This window comes from Clupea harengus, chromosome 11, assembly GCF_900700415.2.
Source record: "Clupea harengus chromosome 11, Ch_v2.0.2, whole genome shotgun sequence".
Classification (NCBI taxonomy): Eukaryota; Metazoa; Chordata; class Actinopteri; order Clupeiformes; family Clupeidae; genus Clupea; species Clupea harengus.
Window position 1 is genome coordinate 22,302,653 of NC_045162.1, and position 24,015 is coordinate 22,326,667.

General features: G+C 43.1%; 1 protein-coding gene across 2 annotated transcripts in view; it reads right to left on the reverse strand.

Annotated features, from left to right (window-relative positions):
• The window catches only part of adcy2a (adenylate cyclase 2a), a 76,703-nt gene that overhangs the window by 22,653 nt on the left and 30,035 nt on the right, over nucleotides 1-24,015 (reverse strand). For both annotated transcript variants that reach the window (XM_031576268.1, XM_042709133.1), the window contains 10 exons: nucleotides 11,963-12,112; nucleotides 9,411-9,559; nucleotides 6,764-6,875; nucleotides 5,843-5,970; nucleotides 3,690-3,848; nucleotides 3,149-3,281; nucleotides 2,212-2,388; nucleotides 813-856; nucleotides 277-357; nucleotides 46-115 (listed from right to left, as the gene is read on the reverse strand). In XM_031576268.1, the coding sequence (XP_031432128.1) occupies nucleotides 46-115; nucleotides 277-357; nucleotides 813-856; nucleotides 2,212-2,388; nucleotides 3,149-3,281; nucleotides 3,690-3,848; nucleotides 5,843-5,970; nucleotides 6,764-6,875; nucleotides 9,411-9,559; nucleotides 11,963-12,112 (1,203 nt within the window). The remainder of the gene's footprint in view (nucleotides 1-45; nucleotides 116-276; nucleotides 358-812; nucleotides 857-2,211; nucleotides 2,389-3,148; nucleotides 3,282-3,689; nucleotides 3,849-5,842; nucleotides 5,971-6,763; nucleotides 6,876-9,410; nucleotides 9,560-11,962; nucleotides 12,113-24,015) is intronic.

Here is a 24,015-nt window from a genome sequence, read left to right on the forward strand (position 1 = left end):
AACTGAGTCTTTTCACTGGGATTCATGATTGCCAAGATGGCATACCTCTTTCTCCAGTGTTTTGTTGTGGAAAAATAAAGATATTCGCTGAATGTCCTCAGATTTGAGCCACTGCCTGAAAAAGACAGATTTTCATCAAAATCCATAGAGACAAAAGTGTGATTAAGAGAGTATTGATTGATTGGTTGGTTGGGTAATTGGTTGATTTGACTCACTAAATCATTGATTATCTTCATTGATGCATCTAAACAATTAAAAGGGGAGAATAGAACTCACTTCTGTGAATTGATTCCATCGAACGTGCGAATCATTCTCTCATTAAATTCCTCTTCGAAGCGCCTCTTCTGTGATTTTGTTCTGATAAAAAAAAAAAAAAGATAAAAACCTAATCATCTCTGTGCATATGGTGCATTTTTAACTCCATTTTGCTTGCCAGATATTTGTTCCACAGCAACAACATGTCCAAACTTCCGGACTATTAATAGTTAAACACCATGGCAACTTCCTTTAGAGACAGAGCACTCAGAAGCCTGAGCAAATCTAATTAAGGTGCCTTGTGTTCCATATTTATGCATCTAAATGTTTTCCTGCACATGGGCGAGAAAATGTTCTCAGGCAAAAGCTGTTTATGGATGCATCTTTGCTTTGTACGTCATGTACACTGCCATATAAATATGCACACACAAAAAACATCAGGCCATACTCTAAAAAGAGAAAGTTTCTCCAAAGAGTGCAGCAGTGACGACTACCAAATGCAGCACAATGTTATCCTGAAACACAGACAGGGAGGGAGAACATCTGAACATCAGTACCTCTCTGTTCTCCTGCGGAAATGGTACTGTCCCATCGGAACATCCTGGATGAAGGAGAGACGAAAAGGTGAAAAGACAGACTAGCCTCCTCAGACAGGATGAAACCAAAGAGTGAACGCGCGCTAGCCACAAGGGTGGTCATGTTCTGTTTGCCAAATAAAAGTCTTTTGCTCTTTAGATGCTGAAATGAAAGGACAGGGTTGTCTTCAAAAGCAGACACACACACACACACATACACAGAGAGTTAAGATCTGACTGATAAAATGCCTGTTCTTTACTCCAAACACACGAGACAAAGAAAGAGAAAGACACTTTGTGTCTAAATGACATCAACATAAAACACATGTTCTTTTTACTTCGTTTACTGAATAGACATGTCTATGTACCTACCATGTCTATATCTATCTCTGGTCTATCAGTGACTTGCAGTACAGGTAAGATAAACAGCTTCCCCCAGTATGTTCTTTGTCTGGCCATAGGACCCATGTATTAGTACTGTTAGTATTGTTTGCACCTTCATTCACCAGCTCTTATAGGTGAAAACACAGACAAACCTCATCAGACAGGATGAAAACCAAAGAGTGAATGTGCGCTAGCCACAAGGGTGGTCATGTACTGTTTGCCAAATAAAACTCTTTTGCTGTTTAGATGCTGAAATGAAAGGACAGTGTTGTCTTCAGAAGCATCCTAGGAGGGCATGGCACACATGCTCTAATAAAAAAGCACTTTAGAAAGCAGCTCCAGGACAGATGACACTGGAGAGGGGGGGTGCCATCTCAGCGGCAGACCTGCTCCAGGGTTAACTGCTCGCGCTGCCTGAGGATATTTTGCCACGGAGGGATGACACTGCGTACACGAAGGTCACACGCTGTGCATAAGGCACCAAGGGGCATCAAAATACGTGAAATTAATTTAAATGGGTACTAATAATCTACTATCTACTTTTCAGACTTCTACACCATTAAATCAATATAGGCTATGCACTGTATATTTCACCAACATAATAACATACAGGATTGTGGTGCCCCCTTCTCTCTCCCTGTAGTTTGTTTTGATTGTTTTGACAACCGTAATGGTGACGAAATTAAGGTTAAAGCTTACAATTACGAAAGACATGGTGGAAAATGGTTTTTAGTCGCACGAAAACATAAACGGTCATTGAAAGCCTAACCGTAAAAACCACAGTCCGCCACTGGTAAAAACAAACATCTTATGAGAATTAAATTGTGCTTAAGCCAGTGATTAACACCAAGTTGATAAATGTGCCATAAATATCATTCAAATATACTTTATTAATAACACAGTTTATAAACAAATAGCATTGGTCTAGTTTAATTGGCTATCTTCATCTCATAAACAGTAACACAAGACCTAGTGAGAGGATCATGACAACACTCACGGCAGTGTTGATCTTGCCATTCTCGTTGGTCATGCTGTCTCGGTGATGGAGGTTGGCAAAGGGCTTGGCAGCACCCCAGGACTCTAGGTAGCGGGTCATCCGGACCGATGCCCTCATCTTCGCCCCTTCCAGAGTGGGGCGGGGCCTGTAGTGGTGCTGTGGACTCCGCCTATCTGCCTGCCAGTGGGAGGAGCCAGTAGAGAAAGCTGTCCTTTACCTGGCCTCTCATTGGCACATTTCATTCAATGCTGATCATTTCAATCATAGATTAAATATTTGTCTACGTCTCTGCTGCTCTACCTTTATTTAATGAAGGAATACCAATATCATTCATCTTATTCCTGTGCAGCAGGAACCAGAGACGTCTTTTGACAATATTTATTTTAGGACACTTATTTGTAAAGCTGTAGTCAGTGTAATTTGGTCTTTCATTTAAAATGTGCTTGTTGATTTGGTGAATAACTTAAACATTACAACTTTGATGTCTTCCTGCAAAATTTGTTTTCTCATAAATCGATTAGCTTAGCAAGTCATGCTGAACACCTGCATGTCCAGATTAATTAGCTACAATTCTTAATTTAGCAGGTGACTCCTCCATATCAGAAACTGGCATCAAATCACACATTTATATAGTCTCAAATGTTTCATTATTTCCCTATAAATACATTTAATTCCATCACACAGAGTGTAATATAAAGTTAAATATCAAATGCCAGCCATTAACAGTATCACTACTACTATAAACCTAAGTTGACAATTTATGTAAGCACAGTATGTTGAGATGCTGTTACACACTGATAATGAATGGTTTATAACTTACTTACTTACTTACTTACTTACTTACTTACTTACTTACTATACTCAGTGATGCAATTACAATGTGAAAATGCTCTGTATAAAACGATAGCATGATTTCTCTAAAGACAAAGTTCTGTACCTTTGGGTTGATGACGAGATAGGTGATGATGCCGTGCTCCTTCAGGTAGGGCTCTCTCTCCTGCCCGTCTCCCGGCTCCACCTTATAAGAGCCGTTCAGGTGCTCCAGCGTGACGGAGGTGATGTGGACCCGCCTGCACAGATAAGTCGTTAGCTGGGTTTCCATCCAACTTTTTAATCTGCATTTTGACCATTCGAAAAAGAAATTCTTAATTATTAACTTGACTTAGCGACTAAGGTTGATGCGCAGCAATTTTATAAGGAGTTTCCGTAAACGTTGCCCTAACAACCTTAGATTTTGATGCCACAGCTATTCACAACTTCTCCCTTGATTAGGAAACCCCGCTACTACCATCCCATCATGTCACATCAGGATAGTACAGGGGGATTGTGGCACTCTATCCATGGTGGAATGGTCAGCTAGAGAGTCTTTCTCCAGAGGGATGGTGCTGCTGTGAGGGGTCAATGTGATGCTTGGAGTGTGAAGTGTGCCACCATTCAGCATATGATAACTGTCAAAAACATCATAAAGATCTGTTTACCCAGGTACACCTCCAGCCTCCATGTGATTGGCTAGTGTCACGTCATGTGACCAGACGTCGTACTGCCATTTCTGCAGGCCAATGACTCCACAGAGGACGTTTCCTGAGTGGACTCCCACACGCATGCTAATGTCCACCCCCGTGGCATCCCGTACCTTCCTGTCAGAGAAAGGATTCAGAATTCAATGTCAAAAAAAGACATACTGAACATACTGTATATATACCTCAACTTCAACAACTTCGGTTGTTAGCTCCATTTCAACCCACACCACTTGATCATTAGTTCCATTGGCATTTTGCTAGTGGGTTATCAGGTCTGGACATGAGGGAGGAAAGCAAGAATACTGTAGTAAAATTGGGCGAATATGGTGAACGTTTACTACAGTACATCCTACTGCAGTGGTGCAATCCAATTGTTCACATTATAATAATGAATGCTCCACAGCTCCTACTGTTCCACTGCATTCAGGCTAGCCACTCAGCAGCTGAAGAGAAACAAACCCAGCAGTGGTCGTTTGCAGGGCACTAAACCAACGTCCCTCTGATTCTAGTCCAGTTTTACCGTGTAGGCCCTCGTTGTTTGGGTTTGTTTTTCTCCTGTCACTGGGCCCGCGCCCCGACCACAGGCTAGATGCCATACAGCAGATTATACAGATAGCAACTTTTTCTGCAAACTCTGCAGGACAACTTGGCTGCCAAAAGCAAGTAGACAGTGGGTTGTAATGGATGTCTGGCAGAGAAAAATGACCATTAATTATGTACAATACACTTCAGAGAATGTCTATGTACTGCTACTCATTTGTGTCAGCGGTGGCAACCAATCTAGCATTCCCAAGCAGTAGCCCTGTCTTCCCCAACAGTGTCAGTCTAATGGAACAGACAAGCTAATGGAATACTACTGGCACTCAGAATCAGTGTCTAGCAACACCTAGCAGCCTATTAGTGCAGACAGTGACAGAAATCTGGCCCTGATCCGGCGGCATATTATAACATGTTTCCGTTACTAATCTGCGCTGTCAAATACATTTCCCAGAGTATCAGTAGTTTGATACAGTATTACAGTAATATTGATACAGTATTTCTGAGTGGTAGATCCTCCTAACTGCTGCCTTCCAGTAGTCTGAGAGAGCAGGAGAACTAACCCCTCGCCTGGAGCTGATCCAGGTCCAGCAGTGACTATGGAGGATGTTGCTGGACCCACTGATTCTGGGCTGCTTTGGTATTCCACACCGGCAGCGTTCCAGAACCGAGAGCTGGATGTTGCTGGGCGCTGACTCAGAGTTGCATTGGTATTCCAGAGCAGCAGGCCCCTGGTGCTGCAGAAATGCGTCTGTCCCACTCATCCCCTGTTGGGAGGCGCTGGCACCAGACCAGGCCTGACTCCCCACGACAGCAGCAATCAGCGCTGCTCAGTAATGAGTGGCTGACCCTCAGCCTGTGCGGTCGGCCTGCTGCGACAGAAACCTGAGCCAAGCCTGAGCTAATCTCTTATGATATACTGCGGCTGCTGGAGAAGAAAGGGCCATTTCTCAACAACAGCAGCAGCAAGAACATAAAAAAGATCCTGAACATTTTTTTCTAAAACTGATTGTTCCAATCCTTGATTGTGATTGGCTAAATCGCGTTCCATGCCGTTGTAATGTTCCATGGCGATGTGAGCTGGCAGCAGGGACAGCAGCAGTCGCTCCTGGTGGGGGGACAGGAGCACTCACTGGCCAGACGAGTGAAGCCCACAATGTCAGCATAGACAACTTGAAAGGTTATGCTGTATTTTACAACGGCATGGAACGCGATTTAGCCAATCACAATCAAGGATTGGAACAATCAGTTTTAGAATCCAAACTTTGCTATGGATCTGTGCAGTGACACCAACCTAGAAGTGAAGGCTTTTTTCCCTAATGGGGAAACGTGTTCAATTTCACCATGTAACAATGGGACTGCAGACAAAGCCCCCCAGAGCACATTGTTAATTATAATAGTCAATCTCCTGGCAACACCATGTTGGTTCTTTGGACCATGAAGACCTGATTATTTTCTGAGCCAAAGTTTTATTCTGCCAGCATTGATCTTTATTCTTTCCTGAAATTTGAAGAGAAGTGAATAAGGTAACAATTTATGATTTAATATTTTATCGGCATAAATGAGGGACTTACTTAATGGCCTCACACATGTCGAGTCCCATCTTCACGCAGTTCTTGGCGTGGTCCGGCAGTGACTCCGGCAGCCCCGAGACACAGTAGTAACAGTCCCCCAGGATTTTAATCCTCATACAGTCATTCTCCTGAAAAAAAAAACCACATCACACACCAGGTCATGTCAGCTCTACGTTACAACACCTCAAACACTGACAAGACACAATGAATATGATGTATGTAAAGTCAAGCTAAACCTAGGAGACACTATAAATGCTATACAATATGCTATAAAATGCTATAAAATGTATGCTAATGCTATACAATTTATGCTAATGCTATACAATTCTAAAATATCGTAAACAATAATTACAAATGTTGCTACCATTCAGAGCCGCATCTCAGCATGCTGCTGAAGAAACAAAAACTCTGCTGATCGATGCGTAAGCTCTGAGGGGGGGGGTTTAAGTGTGTTGATGTTATAGCTGACAGCAGAGGTCCTGAAAAGGAAATGCCTCAGGAAGACTCTGATGGCTTAATGAATCTGTGATGTATCCAGTCTGATGTGTCTATTCAAAGCACACTGCAAACTGAACTGAAGAAAAACTTGCAAAAATATGCTTGATGATTGCCTTTGCCTTTGATGATTTCAACATTCAAAGTTTTATCAGAGAGCCAATTCCATGGTGAAGCTAAATAAGATAGGAAACGAGATCTATATTCTGGGCCCTGGAAGCCAGGAGCAACCCATGCATTTATCTCAACACACACGCAGGCACACACGCAGGCACACACGCACGCACGCACACACTCACGCACGCACGCACGCACTCACGCACGCACGCACGCACGCACGCACACACACACACACACACACACACACAGAGAAACCTTTTAGCAGATTAGAGCCCTGTGTGAGTCCCTCCCTTGGGAAGTGCATACCTTAGCGATCTGGTCAAATTTCCCAAAGAGTTCATTCAGTGTGTGCACCAGCTCCCCTGGTGAACACTCACTGGCCAGACGAGTGAAGCCCACAATGTCAGCATAGAGGATGCTGTGAAAGGAGGCACAGACCCACACACGAGTGCACACATACAGATGGGTGTAAACATGTGAACATGCACACACACATGCAAGCACACACACAAACACACACACACACACACACACACACACACACACACACACAAACACACACACACAGGTAATGTCAGAGTAGCAAACACTACATTATAAATGAATCACATTAAAAAACAGAATCCAAAACTATCAGTACAGAACCCTAATATCAGAGACCAATAGTCCGACCTTTTTAATCTTCCCCATACATTAGTGAGAAAGATGAAAGATGATTATTTTTAATGAGTCCTCATTATATTAGTCAGTCACCACTCTAACTGTTCCCAGTTCTCTGTGGAGGTAATATGCTAGCTTTTGTGCCGTATAGAATTCTGAGCTGGAGCAGAAAGAGAAAAGAAACAGGGAGAAAGGTGAAATATAATTGAAATTCTTTTAATTAATGTTTTATATGCAGAATTATGGTGACTAAACTGATCATATAAGGAAGCATCTGTCTGTCTGTCTGTCTGTCTGTCTGTCTGTCTGTCTGTCTGTCTGTCTGTCTGTCTGTCTGTCTGTTTCTCTTCCAGTCTCTCTCTTCCTCTCTTTCTCTCTCCCCCACGCTATCTATTCCTTTCTTTCTCTGTCACTTTCTGCCTCTCCATTCCACAGACTGTGTGCACTTTCATGTCCTTCATTAAAGATTCTTCACTGAGCTCTTTCAAAGATCTCAGTAGCCTCCAGCACCTCTGTCCATCTAGCTGTCAAAATGAGGCAGGATTCTTGAGACAAAGAACGGACTAAAATGGCAACCTCAGGTAACACACTCACACACAGGGCCTTCTTAATCTTCATACACAGACTTTGAATCACCTTGTCAAACAGACAACCCTCTGATATCTATTATCTTTTTTTCCCCTAGGTGGTTTTTTGAAGCAACAGGCGGGATATGAAAAAACTCTTACAGAAAAAAAAGGGAATCCTATTTCAATAAAAGATGGCTGCAGGTGCTGCATAAAAATCAATTCTGTACAGTGGCAAAACGAAAGCTCTTTGCAAAGAAAAAAAACGATTTAATCTTGAAACACTTCTGAGTATTAAAATTCAATCCAGCAAATCTATACAAGTCCCTCGCGTGTCTGACCTTGGACATTAGGTTTATAAAACCTGGCATGAAAACATATTTTGGAAGGTTGTTAAATCTGTAGACTTTCATGTTTCTCCATTCCCTGTGTCCCAATCAAAGCCACACTTGGCAATGAGAATACTAGCGTAAGATTACCAAACTAAATGCCAAACCAAACTAAATGCTAAATGCCAGCATAGCTAAACACATCTAAAACACATGCAATACCCCCCTAATCAACATAACTGGGCTACAGACAGCGTATGTTGTACCGTGAAGGAGTGCGGAAGATCCCGGGTACAGCACACGGCGCGTATTGCGACTGTCACCAGCCAACTAAATACTAAATAAAATCCCCATACACCCAGCCAGGCAGCCTCTCTCTCTCTCTCTCCCTCTCCCTCTCCTTTCTTATCACATTGCTAATACCTATAATAACCCACTCACTCTGTTCTTTTTCTTTCTCTCCTAATCTAGACTATCTTCGCCATGGGACGCTGCTGTAGTCTCTCTACCCGGTCTACCTGCAGAAACCCTCGACCAATTGCACCCACCGCCACCGCACTGCCGTACACTTACTCTACCTCATACCCTATGCTAGCATTTATATACAATATATATTATTGCCACCATCGACATGTTTCTCTGTTCCTACTCCCCTTACCCCTGTAATAGTAACCTTATCAGCACAGTGTATATCCACTAAACTGGCCTTGTCTGTATCATGTATTTACCACTGGATGTCTGTATATATATTATGTAAATCTACCAAATGCAGGCTATGTACAACACCTGTTGTTTCCCTTCCCCTTCTGCCACACAACCCTCCCCCCTTCCCCCCTTCCTATCTCCACCCGGCCGACCTCAAGCAGATGGGTTCCCCCTTATGTGCCGTGGTTCTGCATAAGGTTCCTTCCTGACTAACAGGGAGTTTTTTCTTGCCCGTGTTGCCATTGTGCTTGCACTAAGGGGGTTTCAGGCTCTGGGCTCTGTAAAGCGCCTAGAGACAATTGTATTGTTATGGCGCTATATAAATAAAATTGAATTGAATTGAATTGAATTACGAGATACTTCAGTAGGCCTCTGACAACACATTCTGGATGCATTCAGTATATCAGTTAAGGCATCCCTGATGAACAGAGGGATGTATTAGTTCACGTTAAGCATTAATGAACATGAACGAACCATACACTTCAGCATGCATCACACATGCTTTTCTTATGTGAATGCTCATGTTTTGTTACTACAAGTAAAAACCTTACATTTAGTTAAAGCAACTAATTGTAATATATCACACACTAGGCTAATAACGCAAGAGACCATAGGACACCCAAATGCTACGGTTTTCACCACGGATGCTAGCAGTGTAGACACCACACTGAAAGCTGCTAGCGTGAGGCTCACCTGACATTGATGTGTCTCTGCACGTACAGGTTGTGGAAGTTGTTGGTGTTCTCAACCTGGCCAAACTTTGGGCCCTGGAGCCTCTGGATGATCTCAGCTTTCATCACCCTGGCGATGTGAGCTGGCAGCAGGGACAGCAGCAGTCGCTCCTGGGGGGGGGGACGAAACACATTGGGTTCAGAGGGGACATTTACACTCGGTGACAATTCATCTGGTCTATCTAGTTTGGTTATGTCTGTATGGGAGCTAAGTCCAAGATTTTGGAGTTGTTCCGTAGTTAAACTAAACAAAGGGTTTCAATAGACAGTGCTGCAGACAGACACCTGACAAAGTCCTTACAGGAGCTACAACACAAAGCCTGAGACTCAGACTAACACTGACTTTAACCTAGATGTGCCTGAGAACTAGCCCTAGTCTGGTCCAAATTAGCCCACTTCACATCACACGAGGGGCATGTTCAGCAACAGGCCAGTCCATGCAAGCTGAGTAGACACCGCCAAACAACTAGTGAACTCCTTCCCGTCCCAACAGCCTTCCTGTACAGTGAGGTGTTGTAAAATCTCTCAATGTGTGAATTTACTATGAGTGGGAACGACGTTCATGACCTCATGACCTTGTAGATATCAGACGATATCAGACGAAGATATTCCCTCCCCTCCCACGTCATACATAGTTATCATTTCCCATATGAAAACCATCTCTATTATAGAACAGTTAGATCCGGTCGAACAGGTTTATTGATTTCGGATTGGACAAGAGGCATCCCATGAGTGAGGATACACACCGGCACAACCCCACACCGACTCTTCACTGGTACTAATCACTCGGCGTTTGATATACTTTGACTGTTGTATTACGACGTCAACATCCCATTCATTCTAAGCAAGGGAGCAGAATGCCAGGCAGTGTTTTTATAATGTTACATTTCATAGTTTCAAGTGAGGAAAGGGAGCAAATGGAGAAAGGGACATAATGTACAAATGAACATAAAACGTGAAGACTGGTGAGTGTACAAATTATTGTGCAGAGTATTTCGTTGCTTGGCAAAGCTTGACAGCGAAAACTCTGGATCTGGTTGGATCTATTTTTTGGGGCGGAGAATGAAAATGGAAATAAAGAAAAACACAATCTGCTGTCCACGATTAGTCAATTAGTCGGTAGTAAAATTGTTGTAAAAAAACAATATGACACTCGTGTTTGTGGGGTTGGTAAAGGATAACTTCACGTCTGTGACTACCTGCGCCTGAACCACCACAGCGATGAGGATATCCTTTACCAACCCCATTCTCACTCGTATCATATTGCTTAATCATGCCATATTGTTGACGGCATTAATCTATCCCAACAATACCCTACGCACTCCCATGTCGCGAAGTGGTGGTGATTTGCATAATTACAATATCATGGCACGATGACAGCCCATTGGCCAAAAGAGATTTCACATCTTTTATTTGTCTGCATAATGACAGTCCCTCTGCTCCATTTACTCAGAGGAGATGGGGGAGATCTACCCCTAGCTGAGGGACCCCATGCTGTTCCAGAGGGGGCTGAGTAATGACCTGTCACTCAGAGATGGCTCCCCACATGGAGGCCGCATGTGGCCCGGATTTGGGCCGCATCTGGGCCTGTGTCCGCTTCTGTAATGAATACGCCACGGTGCTCATGGTGCCGCTTGCGCCAGCATAGCCGCAGGGGGGCTTCGTATCAAAATCAGCGCGCGGGGGTCTCAGAGACACATTAGACAGCACTGGGAAGGCAAAATCTGATTTTCTAAGAGGAAACATTACTACCTGCTGGTCTACAAGAGCACATTCTGAAGAGTTTGAAATTGATTTAATTACGTTTTTGAGGAGCGAGCGAGCGAGAAGGGTGCGCTCGTGCCCACTGATGACGCCTGTGGTAGGGTGAGTGATGACCTTAGGTGCACTCTAGGTTAGGCCACGTACATTTCCTCTCATTAAAAATAATGACTTCTGCAACTACCCAGCTATTTGAATACCCAATCATCTCATTATCCCCATACAAGAGCTTATCGAGCCTAATGCACCTGTGTCCACCTGTGAGTGTTTTTCTGTGTTTTTCTGAGGACAGAAGGGTCAGAAAGCTGCCTGCGTGTTGGGATCCCCGGGTCACTTCGATTATTCCTTCACCTCCATCACACATGCCCTTATTAACCTCCACAAAGCCTCGACCATGGAGCAATCGACGATGGAGCAATGACCATTTGACCGCAACCCCCAACAGCCCTCAGTCGGAGACACCCAGTGACAACTAATGCTTCTGCATCCAGAACATGGTTTCATTTTCACAATGGAGATTATTCAGGAAGTCTATGAGATATTAGGTGTGTATAAAAAAAAAAACTGTCAAGATCCATGAATCAACATGAATGACACAAGTGATTCAGGATTCCTTTCTCTCGATTCCCTTGCAGTATTAAAGCATGCATTGAAAGCAACATTTCCCCGGTAGGACCCGCTCCACTCAGTGACAGGTCTGTCACATCACGGGGACAGTGTAAATGAGAAGCCCTGGGGTGAGCTCATTCCAACCTGCTGCCGCTTCTCAAACTCCAGCTTGATGGGGGACTTGATGCAATTGCAAGTGTCCTGGTAGGTCTGCTTGAGGGCGAGCTCCATCAGGTGCTTGTGATAGGCCCCTACCAGGTTGCCGCAGATGAAGATGATGATGTTGGCCAGGATCTGGAGATAGGGTGGGATCGAAAAAACACAGAACACTTCATTGAGTTTGCATTGTCAACTCTGCAGACTCCATCATCTCCCCCCTCGCTCACACAAACCTATTGTTATTCTGAAAGGGTACAGGCAATGAAACTCAGTCAGCCCTTAAATCTTGTTACAAAAGTAACTATTTGTGCTTTTCTTTCCAAAGCAATTCACGCTCATAGTTTAATAGCATTCTATAAAATAGTCATTCCACTGAGCAAATCATTTACTACTTCCATCATCATCCATCCCCTGTTGTCCATTAAGCATTTTTGCTTTGGTTTGTGAGTCTCCATAAAACCTTTCATTCGCAAAACTGTAACAGACTGTAACAGATGTAAACACACATGATGTAACAGATGTAAACACACATGACGAAGCAACTAAAAGATGTGAAAGTGTATTGAGACATTGCAATCCAAAAACGTGATGAGGGATTACTGGTAGAGTGTCTTCACATATGATATCAAGCTTTACAGACAAGCAGCAGGTCTTTGCAGAGAGCTGTGTCTGAAAAAGTGTTGTAAGGCTTACAGACAAGACAAGCCACAGTCCAGACTATTTGGTAAGACATAACATGACCACACATATTGCAAGGCTTTACACACAATGGACCTGTCTTCACAGATCTAACAATCTGACAACCACATGAGAGATGTAGGTGCCAAATGAAAAAACCAAACAGATGTGTCTTTGTGGAGAGACCATGTTGAGGTAAGGGTTGACACACAGAAACAAAAGACCTCTCTTCACGGATTGATGTAACCATACGTCAGCTCGCTCTCTCAGACAAAAAGCACCAACTCGAGCTGAATGGTGTGAGTGGCGCAGAAGTGGAACGACTGTCCTTGGCTTCCGGTCACTGACCCTCCATGGCTCCCTCAGTGTTGAGCTGTGATCCTGTTCATGTAAAAGCCTCTATATAAAAGCCTCTAATAAATTCTCTATTATTCTCCTTTCAGGATCCAATCCTCTCTCCCTCATCCTCCTCTCCCTCTTCTCTTTCATCCCGTCCTCTCACCCTGAAGAAGTCTGCTTCAAAGCGACAGAGCGTACTTTTCTGATTGATCGTTCCGTTCTGCCGAGAGGCCCTTGGGACCCGCGCGTTGACGTCATGAGGGAAGTGTTATCTTTCTGCTGTGATGAAGACATGAAATGTCTGGCCACGGTTTTGGGGCCCAAGACAACTGGAAGAAGTGATAAGCTATTTTTAGAAGAGACATAAAATGGTGATTGACAACTGGGCCTGTCAGCTATACCGTCTGCAAAAGAAAAAAAAGGCTTTCTTCAAAATACCGCTCCTTTGGCAGGTAGACTTATATATAGATAGATGGACTTGATCCATGGACAGAAATGGAGCAGTTGCTAAAGCTTGGCTTATAGAGAGTGAAGACAGACATGGATAAGCTACCAATGCCACAAAGCAAGTGACACAGCGTATAGTCCTAGCATACAAAAATAGTGCCACCGTAGAATTATACTAATACATATTTTCCAGTACAGTACAATTATCAGGACAGTATGAAGAGGTATTCAATAATGTAAAATACATGTACATGATGGTAGATGAAAACAAGGAAATCTAAATGTGTCTAAATCTAAGTTATGTTAGTCTTAAAAGGGCTATCAGTGCAGCTGTCATCTGTGTTAACTCCATACCCTCTATGATTACAGTGGTACAGTTATGTTCAGCCTCTGAATTCAAATGTCATCTGAAACTGTGTGTCCTAATAACCCTGAACTGCAGTAAATCAAGGACATCAACATCACATCCCAGGAACATATCATAGGAACATCACACAACTATCAACTGTCAACATTATCCTGAAAACAGGGATTTCACAGTTTAGTCTGGGCCTTGTATTTCAGAGCACTGTTAAAATGAAGTACAAAAAGTTGAGCTGATCATTTTTGGCCAGCCCCTAAAGGACTATATTGAATTAGTATTGAAATTGGATGGTAAAATGGTTTCAGTGACAGAAATTATACTGATGTGAAAATGTATGGTTTGGTTAGGTTCATTTTTTAAATATAGTCTCACTGTAAAGTTCACAGTGTATCCCATTACTTATCCTCACATCACTTAAATTGCTAACAGTGTGGAAAATTCAAAAGAAGATGCAAAGATCTCAAATGCATCTCAAATGTGTTTCAAATGCGGCCATTTATTTTGTGTTCTACAGAAGCCACAATTTAGATTCACCAAAAATAAGTAACAAAAAACAAGTAACAATAACAGTAGTTTAATATTGCAGCAGAATTTCCTGTAATATAAAGATCCTGCCAAATGAAGCACACTAACATGCTTGCTTGCCTACCTCTATTGCTTCCTTTGTTCATTTATTGAGTGTGTGTGTGTGTGTGTGTTTGTGTGTGTGTGTGGGTGCACCTGATATAGTCCATCACCTCAGGTTCAGGAGGTTGTTGTTGTTGTTAGTGTTATTGTTGTTGTTGTCATTGGCGTTGCTGTTGTTGTTATTGCCATACTGTTATGACATGCTGAGGCCAAACGCGTGCCTCCCTGCAGCAGCTCCAGATGTGTCACTCTGCAGCTCTAATGAGGCACTGGAGTGAACCCTAATGGGCTAGACCACCCAACGGTACAAGCCTCCCTCTCTCCTTCCCTCCCTTTTTTCTCTTTTTCCCCTCTTTCTCTTTCTCTCCTTCTCCCTCTTCCTGCCCCTCTCCCTGTCCCTCTTTCTCTCCCTCTCCTTCTCTCTATCCCTTCCTCTGTCCTCCATTGCTACCTCAGGCTGATGGGGTGGAGGGCAACACCATGTATCCTGTCTCTAAACTGGGCATCAGTGAATTAAACAAAGTATACGGCATAAACTCACACACCCACACCCCTGTGCAGTATTACTCTGATACAGCATACACTCACACACACACGCCATGATGCCAGCACTACACACCGCCTCTCTCTACTGGTCTTCAATGCATTAAACAGCGTAACACAGCAGTAAAGCTCTGTTCCAAAGCTCATTCTCATTCTCATTCTCATTAAAGAGTGTTTTCTTTAACCCCGTGATCTCCCACTGAAGGGCTGAATTCACAGCCAAACTTGGAACGTCTAACTCTGAGTGTCCAGTCTACACTGTGATCACATATCTCTGTTTCACTAGGGTGTATTGAACAAGCTTTTATCTGAAGAGGTTTTCTAATAAAGCAGTTCTGTAATGAAGCACAGAACAACATAGAGCACCCACTCCTCTGAACACGACGTCATTCTCTCATGGACCAATGGCCGGTGAAGCACACACTGTGCTTAAACTGAGGCCCTAACATGGCTGCACCGTTGCTTTGGAAAATAACTGCTGCTGAATTTTATATTCATATAATGTACATATGAAATGCATTTTGTCTGTACAAAAAATGCTACCACACTATACAGTATGGACATACATACTATATAATTTGTGTGTGTGTTGTAATATCCATTTGTGTTTACTAGGCAGTGATGCAGTGATGTATTTGTCACTGTTTGTTTTTGATTGCAGGCAGGAAAATAGGCACGTCTACAGTTCAGCTTTGTCTAATCACTTTCATTTTACAAGTGTGACTGCTGACTGACCTGTATGCTAATAAACTTCTGTTGAAGTGCTTTTCAAGAACTGCAGGGATTTTTATCTGATAATGGTTATTGTTCAACTTCTGTGCTCATTCTGTAATTAGTATTTCCTTAAAAGGCTAGTTAATGTTTACTTTGATGTACCCTTTAATCTCAGTGGAAAACTATTTAATGGCAAACAGTAAACGTCTTCATTTGTATAACAACACTATTGTGGTGTACCACATGAATACAGATATATAGTTAGTTACCATTATTAGAAATCAGTGTGGGACTGAGAACAGTAATGTTTGGCAAAGTGTACATGACCAGAAGAACTAACACAGGAAAGAAAACTGTACTACAAGTGACAAACATTTACATTATCCACACATACAACCGGTATACCATATATATGCAACAAGAAACAAACCAACAACATTCTAGGTCAAAGCAGACAAATGCGACGCTGCCCGGGTGCCATGCATTGAAATGCACACGCTGCAGATGGAGCCAGCCCTACACACACACACACACTCACACACACACACACACACACACACACACACACACACACACACACACACACACACACACACACACACACACACACACACACGCTGCAGATGGAGCCAGCCCTACACACACACACACACACACACACACACACACACACACACACACACACACACACACACACACACACACACACGCTGCAGATGGAGCCAGCCTAGAGTGGGAGGATGGCTACCTGTTCCCCAGAGCAGTCTAATCGGAGCCAGGCAGGAGCAGATGGGAGCTCCCTGTGACCCCGCTAGGGCTCCAGTCATGCACACCAAATCCTTTTGGCCAGAGACAGAGCTCTGCCAGCGAGGGGCTCAGCACACAAACACAATCCCTCTCTCCAGCCCCCATCACTCTCATGGCTCAAGCACTAAGACACTTCTTCTGGTTCATTTTCATTTCAGGGAAGAACTACGTAACTTCACATCGAGCTCTCGCGGTGCTTCTCGAGACCGTAAGAGCCATTTGTAACTGAATTAGGGTTTGTATGGCAAATTTAAACAAACCTACAAATGAAAAGGTAAACATGATAATCAGTCAAATCAAGCACAATATTCATTTTTAAATTACTGCTTCAGGTTAAAAGCTCTTGAGGGCCCTTGAAAATGGATAAAAAAAATACAAGGGTGCCGTATTTATTTTGATTGCCAAATGGGAAATAAACCTAAAAATCAATCAAAGAAATCACACCTTGCATTTTCAGTCTAGCTTTAAAATGACCTGCTATGTTAAATATCTTAATTATCTGAGTTAACAGTTTCATCTCCATTATAGTTGTTAGGTTCCCTGGAAATCCTTTATAAAAACTAGGTAGAATCCATTGCCTTTATTGTGAATGAATTTCTCAAAATGTAATGACGATGTATGATTGTTAACTTACAAATACGGCACTAAGTTTGCAGCAGTGATAATTTACCACGATGTAGCAAACCAAAGTTTAGTTTGCGGAGGATGCAAGGACATCGGCTCCAATCAGTGAAAGCTACTCCAGCTGAAGGAGTCGTACAATCTCTAATTGGAATCTGACAACTCACAGAGAGAGAGAGAGAGAGACTGTGCTGGAGGCAGAATGTGCACTCTTACCACAGCAACACACACTGCATTTTAATCTAGTGCCAGCACACACTCACACACAAGCACACACACACACACAGCTTTTTTATTTCCATAACAACCTAAGACTATCGCTGATCTTTTTGACCAAACTGTTCGATCTCAGTGAAATCCCCCCTGGGAGGATAATAAGGATCTCTTTGGAGCAAAGGTTCCAGCTGCGCCCTTTTCCCTATATAGCCTCGACAAAACAGCCTTGAGGCCCTCTCTGCCCCCAGGAGGGTGTTAGCACTTCCATGTGCAGTATGCCTGGACTTGTGTTAGCCCTTCGATGTGCAGTATGCCTGGACTTGTGTTAGCCCTTCGATGTGCAGTATGCCTGGACTTGAAAAGCAAAGGTGTGCTGAGCCTGAATTGTATGCTGATTTGGTCATACAATACGATTTGGCCCCCCCCATTCAAAATACCCAATCGAGTTCAGTCTGCAATGAGAGATGTAGCTGCTCAAAAAGCAGCACATTGAAAGTTCAAGTTTAAAACTTCTGTTTATGTGGCTTGTTAAGTAAATACAAAGACTTTGTAAATGATTAATCAATGATAAATCAAGCGTTTATCAAATACACTGCACCTGCTGTGGCATGCATGATTTCCAGAGTGTCTTGCCAATTACAGATATCTACTACCCAGCTGCGGTGGTGATGGTGGTGTGTGTGTGTGTGTGTGTGTGCGCGCGTGTGTGTTTGTGTGTGTTTGTGTGTGTGTGTGCGTGTTATTGTGTGTGCGTGTTAGTGTGTGTGAATGTGTGTGTGTGTACGTGTTAGTGTGTGTGTCTGTGTGTTTGTGTGGGTGTGGGTGTGTGTGTGTTTGCGTGTGTGTGTGTGTGTGTGTGTGTGTGTGTGTGTGTCTGTGTGTGTGTATGCGTGTGTGTGTGTGGCCAGTGCTCCCCCATAAGTCTTCCCAGCGTTTGTTAGAAAAGAGCTGGAGAACTAAACTGTGTCCTTGTCATCTCTTATGTCACTTCTGTGGGGTGTGGGAATGGAGGATGTGCCAGGCATATAAAGGCATTCCAATGGCATTGTACCCCTCCCATGCACACACATACACACACGCACACGCACGCACGCGCACGCGCACACACGCACACACACATAGGAAGTGTGTTCCTGTGTTGTGCTGCTTTAGTGCTCCAGCACAGTCCCCCCCAAGGCTTTGAACACAGAAACAGCACACAGTTCCCCAGACACTTTACCGCCAGGATCAAAGCAAAGAACTACAACCCCCCCCCCCCACACACACACACACACACACATTCATATCCCCACATCTCACAAAAGCATGCACAAACCCCCACTACACAGACACCCAACCTCTCCCCTCCCCACACACACACACAGTGCCTAAATTCAAAACAAAAGAGCCTTACTCGTTTCAATCCATTACAAACCGGAGCTGGAAACAAATCAGGCCAAACTGCCCAGCATCTGTGTGATGATAGCCACAGTAAGCAGCATCTGCATAGGAAAAGCTCCTGGATGCTTTTAATGTGTTTTGCTGAGAAACGGCCCACAGCTGGCCCACAGGTGGCACGGACCCGGCACAGGTTCCATTCCACAGTCAATTGAAAAAAAGAAAACAACAACAACAGAATGACAGGACTGGGAGACGAGTGGTTAATGATGGATGCATGGGGCAGCTGTTTGTGTGTTAATCCCCTGTCAGAAGCATAGCCAGGGAGCAGGTGACCTTTCCAGCTGCATTAGAGGGAAAAATCTTTCAGTCCATGCGGAAGTCGGCTCTGGGCAAAGGGCACGCTTGTTGTGCTTGTTCTTCGAAGAAGTGACCCGTGTAATTGAATCGAAGCTGGAAAAGATTGCTACGCCTGGCTCTCCTGTGCTAATAAACCAGGAAAATGCAAATGATTTAATGGCTGTAGACAGAAAAGTAATTAAATGCCGTGACAGAAAAAAGTTGAGGTGCGCCCGGGCTATTAGCAGAAGAATGTTGAGGCATTGGAGGCATTTGGTGACATCCCTAATCACATCATTTATTTTTAAAAGGGCCCCATCCTTTCATTACATTCTCTCAATTACACAACACACACACACACACACACAAACACACACACATTCTTTTCTCCTCCTGGCCACCAATTGTCTCGTCCCTTTTTTTATTTCTTTACACACTTCTTCTTTCTGTTCTCACTTCTACTTTGTCTTCACACACTTCTAGTCCTCACACAAGCCCTCCTGTCATGCCTCGAGGCTCGGGGCTCTAGCCTCATACTGCCCTCACACCGCATCAACACATTTCTGCAGGCTGGAACCCCTGGATGCTAAAGAGTTTGGGTTGGGGGGTTTCAGTGTTTGGACATTATTGGATCAGTTCACAGTGAGCGTACCAAAGTGAGTAGACAGAACACATTATCTTTTCCATTCATAAACGACATCTAATACAGCTACCTGCTGTAGTAAAGTCTTGACCAGTGCTATCAAAATTAACCAAATATTTTCCAATTAATTTGACATCTTTATTAAAAAATGTAATGCACTTAACGTAGCTGTCACGGCTATATTAGTTCTATTAGGTCATGTGTAACAGTTCAAATATCTGGGGTATCCAACGTACACCTGACAGGGAGCTTAGTTTAATTCTCAAGCTTGCAAGTTTATTGAGCACTTCAATGTACGACTAACCCAACAGGATGCACACCATGTTGTAAGTACCGACCGGCTAACCTAGTCGCTAACAGAGATTGAGGTGTATCCATCCATGTATCTCCATCCCCCATCTGTCTCTCTTTTTCTCTGCTTCTCCACGTCTTCAGTCCCCTTACACTTCACACTTCAGGCCCTTCACACTTCACATGCTACACATATAACAAATGAGCCTTTCAAGCTGACAGTCCATTTTGATGGCCTTGATGGTTTTATTGGAAATCTGCAGTTCACAGGAGAGAATCTGTCTTCAAAGTTAAAAAGATGCAATTTAACAATAGTGCTGTAATTTAAATACATTTCCTTTGTGTTGATTCTACATTAACTCTGTGATGTTACATTTAAATATTCATTATCAGAAGCGATTAATCGCAATTAGTCACAGCAAATTAATCACTAGTATTTGCACAACGTTTTACAAAATAAACAATTATCAGCCAACCAATTGTGGCATCTTTGTTAACCACAGACAAAGCCATTGCTCCCTTCAGAACAACTTCGAATACATTAGCCTGCTCAGGTTTCTATTAATGCGTTTACACGTTTCCCAAAATACCCATTTACCAATCAACCAATTGTGGCATCTTTGTTAACCTCAGACAAAGCCATTGCTATGACATTAGTCGGTTTTCATATGACTGGGCATCTGCTCTGATGTAATCTACTCTGCTAGATATACCAAACCTTAAAACACTGAAGAAGACCAACGATTGAGTGCAGCTATCCTGCTATAGTTGCGAGATAAATAGATTTAGGAGTCATTAACTTAGTTAGTTCTTAAGGTTGAAAGCCACTCAGGATCAGCAAACATGGACGACATGAGAGTACAGCAGCCATCAGACACCATCAGCTTGTTCTTAGGAACTTTTAGCCACTGAATGGTTACTCTTAACAATGCTGCATGTCTTGAGTATTAAGTGCATACATTGTGAATAAATAATAATAATATAAATAAATAAATGCATAATAATAATAATAATAATAATAATAAAATATAGCTGCAAGCAGCGATGCGGATTCCTCCAAAGATTGCGAAACCAGGTGAAAATGTATATTCTTCACAATTTTGGAAAGAAGAGTAAAAGAAGGAAAGAAGAGTGAAGAAGGGAAAGAAGAAAAGAAAGAAGTGTCTTGCTAAAGGACACTTCAACAGGGAATGGAACTTCCAACCTTCTGATTACTAAACAACTTCTCTACCCCTGTACCAATGTCAACCAGGTTTATATCTCAAAGTTTTGCTTAGATATTACTTCACTTCCTTTTTGGCGGCTTTTCTGCTGAATTTGAGTGGCTATACCGGACAAACGGTTGTGAGGATCAAAATTCTATTCTTTGTTTTTTGTGAGGCTTGGTCTGAAGATCATCTCTGGTGATTTTGAAAAAGATTTGACCAAAATTGTAGGAGGAGTAGGCTTTCAAAGGTTTTTTGATAAAACCGGGAATAACAGAAAATCTATACGATCAAAAGTTGTGTGTGTTAACAAAAGTCCAACTTTGACCCGTTGGTGGCGCTAGTGTGGTCTAGTGGGAGACATGAAACTTGGTGTGAGTAAAGAAGGGACTGTCCTTAATGAGTGTGCCAAATTTCAGAAAAAGTTACCATACGGTTCTAGGGGCTGCCATTGACTTCCCATTGCAGAAGAATAATAATAAGAAAGCCTACAATAACAATAGGTTTCCTCCTGACGGAGGAATCCTAATAAGCCCGATGTTAAATTGCAACTTATTTCCGCTTCTTCTGGCTTCCTGATGGTGGTATAACGAGTCTGTCTCACTCACTGCCTGTCTCACTCACTGCCTCTGCTTCATGTCTCCAAGTAGGCTACATGTCATGACATGATGGATTGACAACCGATATTACACATTCGCTTGACATCAATAACATAGCTGGAGCTATAACTGTTTTCTCGTTAAAAGTTACATAATTATGCAATTACAGGCAATTACACATTATGCTATTCTGCCTTGTGAAACTCCAAATAGTGTTTGTGCTAATTACGGCACTGAGACAGCTGAGACTTCACAGACCTTACAGACAGTGTTTATGATAAAAGTCTTTAATGGCTGGGAGCTGGGTACCGGTGATGTGCTAGGCTGCCATGACGACCTGCTGTAAGGCTCTCTGGTCTGCTGATGTGCCGTTGCCATAGCACACTGAGATGCAGCTGGGTAGGATGCTCTCAACGGTGCAACAGTAGAAGTTGGAGAGGATTTTGGGAAGTAGGCGGGTACTCATTAGCCCCCTCAGAAAGTGCAGGTGCTGTTGGGCCTTCTTCACAAGGAAGCGGGGGTTTGATGGCCAGGAGAGGTCCTCTTTGATGTGGACTCCAAGAACTTAAAGCAAGGGACACACTCCACTCCGGCCCCGTTGATATACAGTGGGGAAAATAAGTATTTGAACCCCTGCCGATTTCGAAAGTTCGGTCACTTGCAAAGAAATGTGTGATCTATAATTGTAATAGTAGGTGTATTTTAACAGTGAGAAACAGAATATCAACAAAAAAATCCAGAAAACTGCATTTTATGACATTTATGACTTAATTTGCATTTGATGCAGAAAATAAGTATTTGAACCCCTAGCAAAACATGACTTGGTACTTGGTGGAATAACCCTTGTTGGCAAGCACAGACGTCAGACTTTTCTTGTAGTTGGTCACCAGGTTTACACACATCTCAGGAGGGATTTTGGTCCACTCCTCTTTGCAGATCCTCTCCAAATCCTTAAGGTTGCGTTTTCAATGGGAGGGAATGAGGAATGAGGTTCAAGCCCAATATTCCACGTTACATGGCCCCATCCATAGTCCCCTCGATGCAGTGGAGTCGTCCTGTACCCTTGGCAGAGAAACAGCCCCAAAGCATAATGTTTCCACCTCCATGCTTGACGGTGGGGATGGTGTTCTTGGGGTCATATTCAGCATTCTTCCCCCTCCAAATGCGGCAAGTCCAGTTGATGCCAAAGAGCTTGATTTTGGTCTCATCTGACCACATCCTGTCTCCCAATCCTCCCTAGAATCATACAAGGGTTCATTGGCAAACTTCAGACGGCCCTGTACGTGTGCTTCCTTGAGCAGGGGGACCTTGCGAGTGCTGCAGTACTTCAAACCATTACGGCGTAGTGTGTTGCCAATGGTTTTCTTGGTGACTGTGGTCCCAGCTGCCTTGAGATCATTCACAAGCTCCCCCTGTGTAGTTCTGGGGTTATTCTGCACCTTTCGGATGATCACCGATACCGCACGAGGGAATATCTTGGATGGAGCCCCAGACCTAGAGCGATTGACAGTTGTTTGGTGTTGCTTCCATTTACGAATAATCACACCAATAGTTGTCTGCTTCTCACCAAGCTGCTTGCTGATGGTTTTGTAACCCATTCCAGCCTTGTGCAGGTCTACAATCTTATCTCTGACGTCCTTGGTCAACTCTTTGGTCTTGCCCGTGGTGGTGAGGTTAAAGGTGTGAAGTATGATTCTTTGGACAGGTTTCTTTTATACACGTCACCAGTTGAGATCAGGTGTACCTTGTTAGGCCTAATGAGGACTGTGTGCTTCTTGCGCACATAACTGGTCATTGGGAGCCAGAATTCTTGCTGTTTGCTTGGGGGTTCAAATACTTATTTTCTGCATCAAATACAAATACAAGTCATAAATGTTATAAAATGCAGTTTTCTGGATTTGTTTGTTGATATTCTATTTCTCACTGTTAATATACATCTACCATTACAATTATAGATCACACATTTCTTTGCAAGTGGCCAAACTTGCGAAATCGGCAGGGGTTCAAATACTTATTTTCCCCACTGTATATGTACATATGTACATCTATATATGTACATTGAGGACGAGATAGTCCGAGGCGCACCATGATGTGATGTGCATTCTTATAGATTGGTGTCCTCCCTTCAGCACAAAAATGAATACATCAGTGATTCACTGACTTTTAAGGTACCGTTTCTACGGTTAGTTATTGGTTAACTAAGCTAGAATTATAAAGAATAATTTAGC